Genomic DNA, 17,137 nt, shown 5'->3' with positions numbered 1-17,137 from the left:
CATTTCACTGGATTGGTACACCGCGCGAAGTTCAGTTCCAAATGATTCTTGTCCACCTGATGGTTGTCTGGAAGAGATCGCTCTTAGCGATAAGACCGCCAATTGTACTTTTTTCGTATTTAATGTATGGCACTGTTTATTTGTTTTTTGGTGTACAATAAAGAATACTCTCTCTCTTTCTCTCTCTTTTACAAATATTAGATTTCGCACTTGTCCTACGGTACTATGTACTTCTCTGTAATGAGATAAATAAAAATATTCAGATTATAATAATTTTTTAGGTAAAGTGAATTTTCGTCAGCCGTGACCACAGAGACTATAAAATATTCGAAGCGACAACGTTCTTTGAATGAAAATTATTTTAAGTGCACGATCGAAATACAAAAGCAGTTTTGAACAAGCTCGCCACTCGCAGGAGCATGAGGAAGTTCCACAATTTCTGATATTAATATTCCTTACAGTTCTGGTCGGCGTTCGTGCCGTGCGGTACCCAAAACAGAGACGCCGTCCAGCTGACTCTGGAGCAGATTGACGTCATCAAGCGACTTGTCGAAAAATACCCTCAGCAGTTGCAATTCGCTACCTCCGTAACTGGTTAGTATAACCAATCATACTATAGAATACACAATGTAGAATTCAAATTAAAGTCAATATATATTATTTTTATTGCCATAGCCTACTACACGATCGTACGGCCCACGTAATAGTGAGTGGTTACCGTCGCCCATGGATTTCAGAAATAGCAAGGGCAGAGCCAAGCCGCTACCTACCGTAGCGTAAGCAAGTAGGTACCGTAATGTAGCCGCAAAAGCTTTTTTTAATCTGTATTGATTGCGACAAATTTCAGAATGAATGCAAAATCAATAATTCATGAAATACTTCTTCGTATTACCAACAATACAACTGTGATTTGTAAATATCAACTTGTAAGCTACTTCACTATATCTTCGTTGTTCGAGAGAGACTGGAAGATTCACGACGGGCCGTCGATGGACTCCAAGAGCTGTCGAGCACCAAATCGATCAACTATAAACAAAAATATTACATAAATACAGCGTTACATATCCTACCTAATCAAAAATACAACACGAGAAGCACACAGCATTTTAAATACTCTGATAGGGATCTGCATGTTTCTTAAATTCGTTATTTCACTTCGTGTAGATAGAACTGATTACTAATTGCCTTCATGTCTTCTTTGTAGCACATTTACAGTCGACACGATATGTCTACCATTTCCCAGAACCTTTCCAATAGTACTAGTCATTTTAATATCCATTTTTGCTATTTGACAACAACGTTCCCAATAGTACTAGATGTTTTGTGCCCCCAACGATTCTAGAACAAACATTAAAAAGCCGAAACATATTGTATTATAATGGCAGAAATTCCATGGAGAAAGATTATGAATTATATGATCGAAAATTTTGCTGTTAATAATAGGTAATAACTTTAGAATAAACTAATTGAGAAATAATGAGAAAAAATAGAGTTACTTGGTCGATCCTTCAGCAAGTATAAATTGTTAGCAACAATTTCATCATAGGAATAATAGGAAAATATTTTGTGCGTCAGATTAGATGCGTGACTTGAGTTTACCCCTTAAATGTATTGTCATTGAAAGCTCTTTTCTCATATTTATTTATATTTATTGCTTAAAAGATTTTACCTAAATCATGTAGCTTAAATAATACGTGCCAATTATTGTTACAAAAATCTTTTTGATTATAAAAAATGTTCTGTTTAGATAGAGCTAAGCGAATTCTTTATTAATTTAACGTATCAAATTAATTAGATACATTTATATTAACCATTAATTATGAAATGTATCTAACCTAATATTTTTCACAATAAATTATAATATATTTATATTTTCAATATATATATATCAAATGTATAAATATATGTATGTCTAGTAAACTTTCAATAAACTAGACGTAATAATTTAAAATACTCGTAATATTTACATCACTTTAATGTTTTAGTGTTATATAGCCTATTTTCAATTTCAAAAAAAAAACATAACACTTATCAAATTATCGTCCTGAAGGTTTTAAACGAAATCGACTCATATAAAGTAAATTCCATTGATAAATGTTTCAAAAAGCATAAATGGTCTGATAATTAATAATTCTTTTCTAGAAAAATATATTTTTTAAACCATTATTTTTAATAAAGCGCCGTCAGTCGATGTGCGTGTATTCCCAAAGAAAATAACTTGGAGCATCCATTAGTCAGAATAGCTTCGTTATTCCACTTCAAGACTTCAAGTGAGCCCCGGGGAACACTAAATTTCAATAATATTCTTTCTTATAATGATGTATGCGTAGTTAGTAATGCGTTTCGGTTCGAAGAGTGGGGTAGCCGTTGTAACTATACTAAGACCTTAGAACTTATATCTCAAGGTGGGTGGCGCATTTAAAACGTCTATGGGCTCCAGTAACCACTTAACACCAGGTGGGCTGTGAGCTCGTCCAACCATCTAAGAAATAAATAAAAAAGCTCATGTGTTAAAGTTCAACGGTGACTAATTCTATAGTCCTATCTTAAATCATATTGAAATAAGCAATACGCTGCAAAACTAAGCAAAACGGTGAACTCTTCGTTCTGTTCCTAAAAAGCTATAAAATAATAAAATAAAATAAAAGTAGATATATCTTGCCAAATATTTAAAAATATTATAGACGTAATATATCACTGCACTTATTTTGACACGTAAAGAGTGTGCTTTAATAAACAAGATATGTACGTATAGTTTAATAAAATGTCAGTTTCCCTTTTGAAATGTTCCATTGTACCTTTGTCTATGGCCGATGACAGGTTAAGTGACACATGTCAGAAATGTCACAATATTTCATAACTTCGGGTTATTGCATCGACCTAATACTTCAGTGGGTTATTGAAACTGAAGTATGAAACCTAGTTATTGAAGCTCAAAGTGTAGTTGGGATGTCATCTGACAGCTGTCAAATAATGGAATTTCATTTTTTTATTTAGAAAAAGATGTACTAACGACACATATTTTCAGGATTTACTATTACATTAAATGACAAGGATTAAAAAATTATGAATATCTAGAGATAGTTAAATAAGCTGGACTTTTTGGCGGGAACGCGTGGAGTGAAGTTGTGTGATTTGTTTTATTTTGTCTATTTAGTGTTACTTCGGGTTTAAATGTGTAATAATGGTGGTTTATTAACCGTTTAATATCTGTGAAAGTGCACAAATGTGGGAAAATGAAACAAAGCCGCTGGACATCACTTCTCGGGATCCTCCAAAAAGTCCACTGAAAAATCTTAGTAAATGACCACCATTTTACTGAGATTAGATTTCATCTCATATCATCTCATTTAATTTCATCCCAGTTGATTAATGTTTCAAATTAATCATTTTCATTTCATTTCACTCCATAACATCATTATTCATTAATTAAGAATATACATTAAAATAAGACACGACTTAAAGGTCTCAGTTACCAGGTCATAAAATCTCTTAAAGAAAAGATATATGAGCTGTGTAAAAATTTAAAGATCATCGGTGAACACGTGGATTTCGTCGTCCATAACCACGAAAGCTGTAAAGTATTCGAACTGTCGGAAATAATATCATAATGACAGTACAAAAAACGAGATTAAACCGTAAAAGTAGCTTTAATTATATTTATGATCCATAAAACCCGAAATAACACGTTAGTATCGTACTACTACTACACATTACTACACGTTGATACTACATTAAAATCGTTTATTCATTACCAGAACATTATTCGAAAATGACTCAATACCAATTTTTCTAATAAAATACGTACTTAACAAACGTTCACGATGGACTTCCACGGTGAAGGAATAACATCGTGCAATAAAAATCAAACCCGCAAAATTATAGTTTGCGTAATTACTGGTGGTAGGACCTCTTGAGTGTCCGTGCGGGTAGGTACCAACACCCTGCCTATTTTTGCTGTGAAGCAGTAATGCGTTTCGGTTTGAAGGGTGGAGCAGCCGTTGTAACTATACTGAGACCTTTGAACTTATATCCCAATGTGTGTGGCGCATTTACGTTGTAGATTTCTATGGGCTTCAGTAACCACTTAACACCAGGTGGGCTGTGAGCTCGTCCATACATCTAAGCAATAAAAAAACACGCAAATTTGCGTATTTTCTTGTGGCAGGGCGTATCGTGAGTCCGCACGGGTAAACCTCCAATCTGTAAATTTTTGCTGCAAAGCAGTCGTGCGTGTAGTGATTTGTGTTTTTTTGTTGTTGATAGATATCTTGCAGTCGCACGGTGCTCGCCCACGTAAGATAGCATCCCTGATTGGCATCGAAGGAGGTCACTCTATCGCGAACTCTCTAGCAGTCCTCCGGAGCTACTACCAGCTTGGGGTTCGGTATATGACCCTCACTCACACCTGCCACACACCCTGGTAAGTAAATAAACTCCATAAATCTTCATTTCAAAATGTATGTACATGCATATCGTAAATCTAAAGTTGTAGACGATTTCATCAACATCACAGTCAAAAATATTTTGAGATTTTTGATGTCTATAGGCTCCGGTAACTTGACACCGGGTGAAACGCGAGCTCATCCGCTGATCTAGGAAAAAATATATATTAAAGATTTATTTTTACTCAGTAAAAGTCAACCGGTCCTCAAAATTATCCAACTAATGTGCCCCAGAGGACCAAAAGATAGTTTCCCACAACATGCTCAGAAAAATGATCCTTAAGCACATAGTAAATTAAGTAGCTTTTCCTTTTACAATAATCATTTATATGACTATTTGATACTTGATGCCTGTAAGCTATTATTCGACAATAGCAAAGTTTGCTGAAATTTGGCAGTAACGGTGTGAAAGTGTGATAATCTTACAATCTATTGATGGGCGAAAGCAGTATCTTACACTAACTCATTCAAAACTCAAGCTACATAAATTATCAGCCTTAACTCAAGGCTTGGGGACTAAAAAATAAAATCGATCGCAATTAGCGATTCCATAAAAAGAAATAATAAACACACTCATACAATATTCATATAATTAGTAAAATTAGTAAAACTATTAAAGCAACAGTTTTTAAGTGACGAGTAAAATATATAGTAATATTTTTTATTGTATTGATCGTTTAAGCTCATGCGGTATCAAATTAAAAAACAGAGGCCTTGAAAACTTGGAAAACAAAACAAAAAAGAAAAATTTCACATTCCTCAATTTTTGTACATACAAATTTGTATGAAGTACTCAAACAAACTATCCTTCACATAAAATCAAGGATCAAACAAGACTCGGTACTGCACCAAACCCTTTCAGAACAATCTGCTTCGTTCCTCTTTAACTACATAAAACCGTAATCGCCAATAACCTTTAGCGTCCCCAAAATGGCCGCCATCCGGGAGTACGAGCGCCCGTTAATTACCGCCAGTAAATCCCGTCCAAATTCGTCTTGCCGTCCCGCTGGACCCTATACTGCGGGACACACGGATAAAAGCTACGATGTTACGTGAGCACTGAATTAGGACTCAGTGATGAGCGAAGATGGAAGCAAACTGCGGCTTCATTAACAACGTAGTGTTTTGTTTATTTCGATCGTGTTGTCAAACGAATTGATAATTTACGTGGTGGTTATTTCTAGGCTGCCATGATTTTCGGAGCCCATAGATAGCGGGCGTTCCATATCCATCTAGAATCATTTGTTTGAGATCTTAATTGAAACAAATAAGTATTCTACCCTATAAGTTGGAGCACGACTGTTTCGCGGTTTGTATATATGTAGGTATGTACATATTTTATGTATGGACAGAATATTGCTAACTACACTAGAAATGATATGACTTGATGGTTTGATTTTTATTCATTGTAGCTATTATTACATTAGGGTTTTAACAACCGCCACTAGGCGTATCGCTTCCTGCGTTTTGATGTCTTGTAAACAGCACGGGTAGGTACCACAATCTGGCCTATTTCTAACGTGAAACCGTAATGTGTTTCGGTTTGACGGGTGGTGCTGCCGTTTTATTGTGAAACTGAGACTCTTAGGACCTTTGTCCTTATGTCTATGGGCTACGGTAACCACTTGACACCAGGTGGGCTGTGAACTCGTCTACTCATCTAAGCAATCAAAATAAAAAATAAAACATCTACACATGATGCGGCGTAGTCTCCTAGTCATTTTTCCGGATAGATGTCGTTTCCATGTGTATATCGCCAATTATTTAAGTCACTAAATACTACCTGAATTATTTATAATGATGATGATTACTTCTCATTATTGCTAAGTCAGTTTCGCTGTCTCTCTCACTCAATACACAATTTTACTACAAAATACAAAAGAAAAGTAACGAATAGACCAGTTTTTGTGATTCTAACAACACCATTGCCTTCTGCCGGTTGAGAAACAAGCCCCAGAGCCGATAGGAAAACATTAGGTAATTTACAGTTCAAACGTATGAAAGAGAGCATTGCTTGAGGCAATAAGTCCTTTGTCCTGTCCTGTGTTTTCGGCGTAGCTTTGTACCGTCGTCTTTCCCATTTCCGTTGCAAAGCCGTACCGATTTAGGGGATTTTAGGACAGTTGTCTCTACAGTACTGGAGACTATCACGTTAAGTCGGTATGTAAAGATAGCACGGTGTAAAGGCCAATCTTTATATTTGTCACTTCTTTATTTATTTATACGATATGTATGTATGGTGATTTGGGCTAACTTTAAATAACAGAAAGGACATAAGTGGTTCTTAAGTCGTTTTTTTTTCTCTACTCCTTACTTCGTCTTCGATTATTAAGTCATATTTAAAAGAACTTCGTATTATTTTATCAGTTTTTCAAAAATTTTTTTTGTACTTTGTTTTTTAAATTGCATGGCCGGATATTAGAAACTCAAATGACGTTATCTATATATTAACACGTGAAGCAAAAACTTTATACCCCTTTTTACGAAAATTGCGCGTACGGAGGAGTATAAAATTTTCCACACTTATAGAGAATAAAGAGAGGGAGTGCAGAATGCTAATTTTTTTTTAGATTATGCCTCATTAATACATTAAATCAATAAAAGAAACATGACACACACTATAATGTATTTGACACACACACGCATATATACTCTTCGCTTATTGTCAAGCTTATTATTGTTTAAAGTCTGTGGTCAAATTGAGAATAGATTAATATTGTTTGCCTATAATGTAGTCTTGGCGAAATCTGTGATTATAGTAAGTAAAATAATAAGTCTTTGAAAATAGAAATATAATAATGTTCAAACTTATAACTTCAAATAAATATAGTCGAATTTCGACTACCGCGGGACCACTAGAGTACATTAGATACGTATGATTCTAGAGCTCACCCGTAAAGCGTTGATTTCAAATCATATCATATTTGCACACCCGGGTGCACCGAAGGAACTGAATCGAACTCTGACTCGTCGCCTTCGATTATCCCTAAAGCTGTCTTTCAAAAAATTACAAATTACAATAATTTCACCACAACCACCCAGTGAATTGTCTTGAATGAAATAGTCATTATTTTGAAAGTTCTATGTAAAATAATCAGTTCCAATCTCTCAACAGACGTGAAATTACACTAACACGGTTTTCCTTAATAATAACTAAAGCGGTTAATGTTTTTTTTTTAATTGATGTACAAAACAAATTACCATCATTACCGTACTTATTAGCTAAATCGTACAAGTAGTACCTAGATCTAATCTCGATTGCAATCTAAATGTTATGTGCACTCAGTAAATCCATATTAATGTATATAGCTTTAACTATTGAAAACAAAATTACAAATATTGATAACTAATATTTTAATATTAGTTATAATATTAGTTAGGCTTTAGCCTAGATTTTTTTAAACTCTATATCAACTTGAAACTGTTAAGTACGTACATACAAATATCTTCTACGTTCACTTGAAAGTCACTTAATATTGTAACATACAAAACAAATGTAATAAACTCAAGAACATTTTCAATGTCACAATGCTCACAAAAAGCCTGCAAAGGGTGTTTTATACGGTCGTAAAGTTGCCGTCTGAAAAAATTCACGAAAGTGGCATCAAACATCAGAGATAACCAAACACTGAACGTGACAAAAGAGAATTTTATTTAGTCTTAGGGACAATGATGTGAGTCCACGAGGACCGGCCGAGGAGTGCCGCCATCCTGCTCGGTCCACCATAACACGTTCCGCTGTACAAACATTTCTATGAATTTGGAACCTCAATTTCACATCTAGATCTAGATTACTGGTGGTAGGACCTCTTGTGAGTCCGCACGGGTAGGTACCACCGCCCTGCCTATTTCTGTAGTGAAGTAGTAATGCGTTTCGGTTTGAAGGGTGGGGCAGCCGTTGTAACTATACTGAGACCTTAGAACTTATATCTTAAGGTGGGTGGCGCATTTACGTTGTAGATGTTCATAGGCTCCAGTAACCACTTAACAGTAGGTGGGATGTGAGCTCATTCAACCATATAAGCAACAACAAAAAATAAAAAAAGCTAATTGAAAACTAGATATGAAAACTTAAGATATTATCCTCACATGGATATACTAAATAATTATTGTCAACAAAAAAAACATAGGGAACCAACTTAATTTCATAAATAAACCCACATGGACATAGAACTAATACAAAAGCGCCCAAAGCTCGGTCCAAGCGTACACATTTTTCGTATCGAGAAAGCTTTTGTTGTCAGCTTCCATAACCGACCTTTAGATTTTTTCGGGCTATTCTCTTAGTATGTATGAAAGGAATGCTTTTGAAAAGCTTCGAAAGCTCTAAGCGCGGTTGGTATTTAACCCTTAACATGTCGAGTGTTCAAAGAATTCTGCAGAATGAGGGTTTGTAAAAATATGAAAATGTTTGAAGAATGATCGAAAAAGTTCAGCATTCCTAAAAACATTACATAGTGGTTTTGTTTTAGCTAAATTAAATTGTCTATGATAATTGTTAAATTTAATTATCTAAACCTGAAACTTTACTGTTACATTAACAAACCTACGAGTAATGATTTAAAAAATCTGTTTGTATCCAAGTAATGTTTGTGTGAGCATTTACAAGAACAATTTTCATCTCATAGATAATACGTTGATGAGCACATGACCCAACAAGTGCGGTTAACGGCCTGTAGACATTACAACGTAATTATCAAAATCTTAATTACATTTTAATGATATCTATTACATTCTTCAGACTGAAACACAAACATTATACGTTGCAAAATTTATAAGATACTAGTCGTACTTCGCCCGCTTCGCTGGGCATTTAAAATTAACATTATTATTTATTGTCATTGTTATTAGCGAGTCTTAAGTATTGCGGTAGGCAGCGGCTTGGCTCTGCCCCTGGCATTGTTGAAGTCCGTGGGCGACGGTAACCACTCACCATCAGCTGAGCCGTACGCTCGTCTGTCTATAAGGGCAATAAAAAAAATCTATTTTCTACATGGATACCAAGTTTTAAGTCAAGCGGATGCATGGTTCAGTAGTTATAACTACTCCACTTCGATAAAGCGGCACGACACGAGAACGCTCTCATCGTGGCCGCCGGTAACTACATTCCGGATCCACTAACGGTGCTTTTAGGTACCTCAAGCACCGGTCACCGTTCTCGTCAAATTCGTCGATTGCGACGAAGGGCTCGACGAGTAAATTAACCCTCAGACACAGCCCACTGAGTTTCTCGCCGAATCTTCTCAGTGGGTCGCGTTTCCGATCCGGTGGTAGATTCTGCGAAGCACGGCTCTTCCTAGGGTTCGTGTTAGCAACGTCGTCAGGTTTGAGCCCTGTGAGCTCACATACTAGTTAAGGTTCCGCTGAAATAGCCTCTCAAGGCTATCAGCTTAGGTAGGAAAAAATAAAAAATACTATACTATAACTATATATATAATAAATAGCTTAAGTATTGTTTGAAGGCTCTATTTTTGTTTTTCTACTTGAAGACTACGAAATGCAAACTACTTATCATGAGGGTAAGCCTTAAGCAGTACAATAACGTCTTTAAAACATCAAATGGAATTCTCAATTGAAAAAAACGTCTGTCGCACCCTTCAATATAGAGCGATCGTTCCCTCCCGAAACTCATCGTAAATATAAAATAAAACATGAATACGAGTAACTTATTTATGAAAATCTCATTTGAATTCATGAGTTTTGTTATTACGTTCCCATATTTACATTACGCGGACGCAAATCTGGTATTAATGAAACCGAAAATGAGTAAAAACTTAGTTCGCATTATGGATTTTTGCTGTTTACGGATATCGTACACGTAATAAATGCTATTTGAAACCTCTCGGAATTGAGATTAAAGCCTAAATTACATTATATTTTAATCACAATTATTCTAAGTTCTAAACCGGAACGCATGACTGCTTGGCGACATACCTAAATCTTTTTTTTTATTGCTTAGATGGGTGGACGAGCTCACAGCCCACCTGGTCTTAAGTGGTTACTAGAGCTCATAGACATCACAACGTAGACGCGCCACACACCTTGCGATACAAGTTCTAAAGTCTCAGCATAGTTACAACGGCTGCCCCACCCTTCAAACCGAAACGCATTACTGCTTCACGGCAGAAATAGACGGCGGTGGTACCTATCCGCGCGGACTCACAAGTGGTCCTACCACCAGTAATTACGCAAATTATAATTTTGCGGGTTTGATTTTTATTACACGATGTTATTCCTTCACCGTGGAAGTCAATCGTGAACATTTGTTGAGTACGTATTTCATTAGAAAAATTGGTACCCGCCTGCGGGATTCAAACACCGGTTCATCGCTTCAACACGAATGCACCGGATGTCTTATCCTTTAGGCCACGACGACTATCGATCATCTAAATAGTTGTATCTCCGTACAATTACAATTTAACTAAATACTTTTTTTGATTGACCTGGCAGACGAGCATACGGTCCATCTGATGGTGAGTGGTTACCGTCGCCCATGGACTTCAGCAATATCAGGGGCAGAGCCAAGCCGCTGCCTACCGTACAATCAACTTACACAAGCAAACCAAAAAGCATGTGAATGAGACGTTAATGATAATCAAGACTCAAATAATACATACTTTTTAATAAAGCTATGCATATTTTAATTTTATATCCCTATTATTTGTTTTTGAAGTGTTTAGAATTTATTTATTTATTTATTGAATTATACATAGCAGAAACCAAACAATAATAACTATAATAAGTAAATTTCAGATCGTATTTGCCGTATCAAAGAGCAAAGAGTTACACGGTAGGTTCCACCGGGCTCTCACAGGGCCTGATGTAGACCAATTAGTTTCCGTGGCCTGGTTATGCTTCAGTAACCTCTTTGGAGAAACTGAAGATTTCGTCTTTGCAATTATGGACGAAGTTATCATGACGAGCAACTACCGGAAATATATATTCTAAAAGATGGGACAGTCGCCATTTGTCGAGCATGCCATCGTCCGGGAGAGTCTATTAAACATATTGTTTCTGGCTATTCTCGTTTTGCTAGTGGCGAGTACTAGCACAGGATTAACCAAGCGGCTAGGATTATCCATTAACAATTTGCTCTAAAATAAGGTTTTGTCGATCTTGCTCTACCTTATATCAAATACCAACCTCAACTAGTTCTTAAAAATGCTCATATTACGCTCTAATGAGACCGATCTATTGTCAGCAATAAGCCTGATATTGTAATAATTGATCGGTCTGGCACCCCATGCCTTTTTTTACAATAAAATCATTTTTTCTTACACTATTTTTAATTGAATTTTATTAAAATTTATTTTCAATTTTTTATTTGGATTTTCTACAAAAGCGTTTTTTTGTTTTTTTAGTCTATTGTTTATTTTTTATTGTTTAGTTGAATTTCAATTCTTCCAAATTTTCTTTCAATTTTTCAAATTTTTATCTGAATCAGTCGGTAACTTATCCGAGAAATAGGTGATCGGCGCGCCTGGTAGTTTCCCTTCTTGGTCTTGACGCATAAACTCCGGGTCTCAGGAAAACAAAAATCGCCAATCCTGATTATCCTAATAAGGATTTTTACAATTTAATTTCTATCGAATGATTTAAACTGGTGTCCGAGTTGAAAAGCAATAATTTTTCCAATGTTTCGCAGTCGTCAGATACGAGATCCTTCCACAAAAAAGCCGCTCCATCCGTTCGAAATACAAGACGGATAAACCAGCCGACCTCTCTAGCGGAATAATACGATAAAGAAAACCGGTTATCGTAGGATCTATATGTCAACAGTCGATTCTGTGAAATCAATGTTCGGCTCAAAACACAATTTCACACTTCGACTGCATCAAGTTACTAGTGTTGTTAGATTAACAATAGGACTCAACTCAAATCGGATGGAAAATCGACTAGAATATAATTTTTGCGAGATGTTTTCGATTTATAATTTTAAAAGTGTTTTAATTCCGAAAACGAACATTAGCTGTAGCCCTAAGAAATCGGAGCCGTGTTTTCTGATAGTCTTCAATTCCAATCAAGCGACCGCAAGCGTCACTGGGCCGGCTTCAGACTTATCTAACGGCTGCGAACCGTGTATATCAAATAAGAACGTTAAAAGAAGAAGAAAAAACAAGTTAAAACTGACCAACCGCTCAAGAAAACATCTTCTTTATCGTAAAATCGATTTTGAGTTACGTTTAAAATTTGAATTATCAAGCTCATCAGAAAGTTAATTAAAAATTAAGTACATATGTTCAAACAAAATTTGCTGTTGGTAGGACATATTGTAGCCCCATATAGGCAGCACCAAAAACTTTTCCAACCTATTCCAGCCTGAGATCTGGATGGAAAAGTTATTATACATACAATACCATTGAGTCATCGACCTCACATCTCATGGTAATTAGCGGCATTCTCGTTGTGATATCTAATGAATCCGGTAAGTACTTAACACCAGATGGGCCGTGATCTCGATTTCGCCAAAAATTTGACAATGTTGATACAGCGAAGTACTTTTGCATCACACAATCGTATACTCAATAATCTAGTCCCATACTAATGCATTAAAATATAGGTAGACTATAATCTCATTCATTAGTAACAATTATCACTATCTCGCATACTCTACTTTACATTCTGCATTTATTCATCTTCTCCGCTGACCCACACGTAACATACGACCGGCAGATTCCACCAGCTCACATTAGACAAGCCTAAAAGCGAAAGATGCAAGTTTTCCTAAGCGAAGCGAACAAAAGCGAATGTTTACCGCATATTTCTTTGTTCGAGAACCATGGACGATTAATGCGAAATACAAGACCGTGTACTTTACGTTAACTGTACATTGTAATGTTAAAATGACAAGCCTAATACAGAAGGGATTCGTGAAGTATTTGCAACAAATTATTATTTTCCATTCTCCCCTACTCTAAATCAACGATCGTATTTATCTTTTCTTTTTTTATAAGCGACCTAATTCTTCAGTTAAACCATTGTTGTTGTTGTGGTAGTCCTAGAGTACCCTGCTGGTACGTAAAGACCGCACAGGTTGTCTCCATTTGACCCTGTCTTGCGCTTAAATAAAATAATAATAATTTATAGTAGAAAATCTGAAAGTCCATTTAAATTCAAAATGACTGATTTTATATGCGGGCGGAATGTCATGGATACATCTAGGGTGACACCCAGGTACTTGAACTTCCTGGCGCGGGGTTGGGGTTGGCAGGAGAGGGTGATCGATTGCTTGGAACCTCTGGATCTACGGGACTTCGCTTCACTCTGTGTTTTCTACTGTTTGTTGCATGGGGAGGGCTGTGAGGAATAGTTTGAGATGATCCCATCGTGTGCTATTTACAAACTCACCGCCTGCCACCAGAGCAGAGTTCATCTGTACTACCTAGAACCACTGTGATCATCATATGCTTCCAGAGAGAAATATTTACTGCCATGTACAGGTTTTGAAATGAGCTCCCCTCCCCGGTGTTTCCCATGCACTACCACATATCCTTATTTAAATAACATAGACACAGTTCACTGATTTGCTCGCCCAATTTTCTCAGTGGGTGGGTTGCTATCCCGATCCAGTGGTACAGTGGTAGGGCTAGTGTTAGGGAGCCCTCTCAGGTTGAGCCCCGTGAGCTCACTTACCAGCGATAGCGTAACTGGAATAGCCGGCTAGGCTACCAGGGAATAGGTAGGAAAAAAAACTGATTTTATTGCACATTTGTTGAATAACAAACGTAAAAGACATGCAACTTCAAAAGTATAACGTCAATGTCTAGGAGGTTTATTTGTATGGTTTCTCTGTCTTCAGGGCGGACTCCGCGAACGAGGCTCCAGCAGCGAACGGACTGACGGACTTCGGAGAGGTCAGTGACATTTGAAATTTGTAAATAACGCCTTGTATGCTTACATACTATTTCAGTTTAGCAAGTTCAAGCAAGCGTCTATTTTAAAATAGTTTTGCAACTTCTTACGTCATATAGATGCATAATATTAATTGGGAACAAGTCACCCATGTTCAGCTGACTCCAAACTACGATTCCTTAAATTATAGGATAGGTTAAAGACAAATTAGATCACAAGATAAATTAAAGATATGAAATACCCAAAAATAGAGTAAACAAACTTGTTTATCTCATGAATGTTTGCCCGATGTACGATGTACACGGCCCAGCAATCAAAGGCGATAACTACTGAGGCAGTCGAAAACAAACGCGTTACTAACTACTAATACAGAAAAAAAACGACGTGTGGTACTCGGAGACTGCCGCGGTAAAGCTATTGCATAGCATTTTTTATCAACTTATGCAATTATAAATCGACAATAATAATTTAATAAAAACAACAATAAAACAAGATCCGGCGAGAAACTCAGTGGGCTAACTTTCAATGAATCTGCTACATTGTGAGTATTCCATTTTGACCGCGCACTCACTAGAGGGCGCTACATGGGATAGAGACACGCCTTTGGATGCTAGTCCTAACTCTCATTCGCCCAGAATCAACGGTTTAGCTAGTTTATTTTTAATGCCACTCCAATCACTGAATGAGTAGTAGTAATAAAATTCTTCAACTAAGAGATAGAAAATGGCACGCCCAACGCATTGTACCGTGATATAATTTTCTATTTTACAATTCCGTTTGTCGCCGATAGATGGCGCTTGACGCAAAAGCTGAATCGCGCTATCGTTGTGCTACCCACGAAATTATATCACATATTTTGATAGTACATAAATCGGTGTTTAGATTTCTTACTTTAAATACTACACAAGCGCAACGTGTGAATAAGTTGAACGCGAGCTACATAGTAGGCGTAGTGAGGGGTGGAAGGTTTTTTTCGTTACGGAATTTCATGATTCCGCTCTCAAGCCGCGATCAAGGCCCGCGATAAAATCTATGCAATAGCTTAAAAAACTTAATTATTAATACCCACATTCAGCGAAAATTTCGAAGTAAAACACTGACCCACGTTACAAACATAAATTGTGAATTCCTAAGAAAATTTCTGGAAGTGTCCCGATGGCTACGACGACGAATATAACTTGAGTATTAAGGCTGCCGTGCCATCCCAAAAAGTTGTCGAAAAGAAATCGCGTAACTGTATTAAGCCGACCGTCAGACCCTTCCCGGAATTGTGAAAAAACTGATTTCCATTCTCGATCCAATTATTATTTGAAGTACATCGCTTCTTTGGATACAAGTATCGGGATTCAACGGATGTCTATATAAAGAAACCTTGCATAATATTTAATAACGAGCTGTTTACAAACCTGTCTGGAACCGAAATGAAAGAGCCAGAGGTGGGAAACAGATAAACACAACTGAACAAAACTCTGTCTTGCAATTTACGTTACTATCGAAAGCTGAAGACTTCACTGGTGAATTACATCCGAATAAACGATTTTCGCTGTCCTTCAAACCGCAAAGTATGTCAAATTTTTTTTTTACTGCTTAGATGTGTGGACGATCTCACAGCCCACCTAATGTTAAGTGGTTACTAGAGCCCATAGACATTCACAATTTAAATGCGCCACCCACCTTGATATATAAGTTCTAAGGTCTCAAGTATAGTTACAACGGTTGCCCCACCCTTCAAACCGAAACGCATTACTGCTTCACGGCAGAAATAGGCAGGGTGGTGGTACCTACCCGCGCGCCAGGTCCTACCACCAGTAAGTTTAATTACAATTATGAGTATTTTCTTATTAATGCGGTTAAATGTACGTAGAGAGTTGAAATCATAGATATCCGACCTCATAGCTCTGAGTCGAAGGAGTCTCGAACTGAAGTTCGGTGTGAGTCCTGGCTCCGCGCCATCTACTGAAGCACCCTCATCTGTATTCATAGGTCTCGCTTAATTTAGTTCTGTACGTTCATGTGCATAAAGATTTAACATGGACACAGTTTATGTCTTTGACCCAGTACATACGGCATAAAACATATTTACGCTAGACTAATAAATTGTATGGTATTTTAAATCCGATCTGCGTATTTGTGAAGTGAAAGACAAATAATACAGATTTTTAAAGTATATTTTAAATAATTAATATTTAATGAATGTAGCTTTCACATTTGTTTGGATTTTTGTGTTTACATTTTGAGTTTTGAGTTGTCAATTTTGATAGAACAGTTTTTTTTAGACTCATTCTCTTCTTGTATATTTTACGAATATCCAAATAAATCATAAAAAAAATACAGAGCACCTGGGACTGTTTGATATAGTATAAAACTTCTTTAAAAATGAATACATTAGTTCACATCGTCAGCTCTGAGATCGTGCGCAATGAAGCGTTAAATCTTTGACGTGTTCCATGACGGAAATCGAGATCCTTTCCACCGTATATTAACGACTCTCAATAAAATTAGGGAGGACAGAACACTAATCAATTAGTATTAGTATCAATGTGAATACTATGCAAACTGCCAGCAATGAGCGCATCAACACGTTTCAACTAAAATAGTCTCGGGAGGTTTTTCGTGTATATTTTTAATGGTGAAGTTGGGCAGACTATGTCACGGCTTACCGACTGATAAGTAATCACTGTAGTTCATAAACGTTACAACTAAAGAGCCACCACCAAGGAAGGTCCTTGCTAGTTTTCAAAGTCAATCGAAAACTAGGCATGGCTGCCATCAATTCAAACTAAGCATAAGGTTGTGATTTTTTCAATTAAAAAAATCTTGAAGTCATCCGTCGCTGGTTT

The 17,137-nt window shown here is 36.6% G+C and overlaps 1 protein-coding gene across 1 annotated transcript in view; it reads left to right on the top strand.

Moving 5' to 3' along the window:
* The window catches only part of LOC101740430 (dipeptidase 1), a 196,358-nt gene that overhangs the window by 146,778 nt on the left and 32,443 nt on the right, over positions 1-17,137 (top strand). Inside the window, exons 6-8 of the mRNA XM_021352297.2 lie at positions 462-594; positions 4,267-4,423; positions 14,245-14,299. Coding sequence (XP_021207972.2) covers positions 462-594; positions 4,267-4,423; positions 14,245-14,299 — 345 coding nt within the window. The remainder of the gene's footprint in view (positions 1-461; positions 595-4,266; positions 4,424-14,244; positions 14,300-17,137) is intronic.

This window comes from Bombyx mori, chromosome 1 (genome assembly GCF_030269925.1).
Source record: "Bombyx mori chromosome 1, ASM3026992v2".
NCBI classification, from domain to species: domain Eukaryota; kingdom Metazoa; phylum Arthropoda; class Insecta; order Lepidoptera; family Bombycidae; genus Bombyx; species Bombyx mori.
The sequence above is the reverse complement of the archived record's forward strand: the minus strand, read 5'-3'. Positions and strand labels throughout refer to the sequence as shown.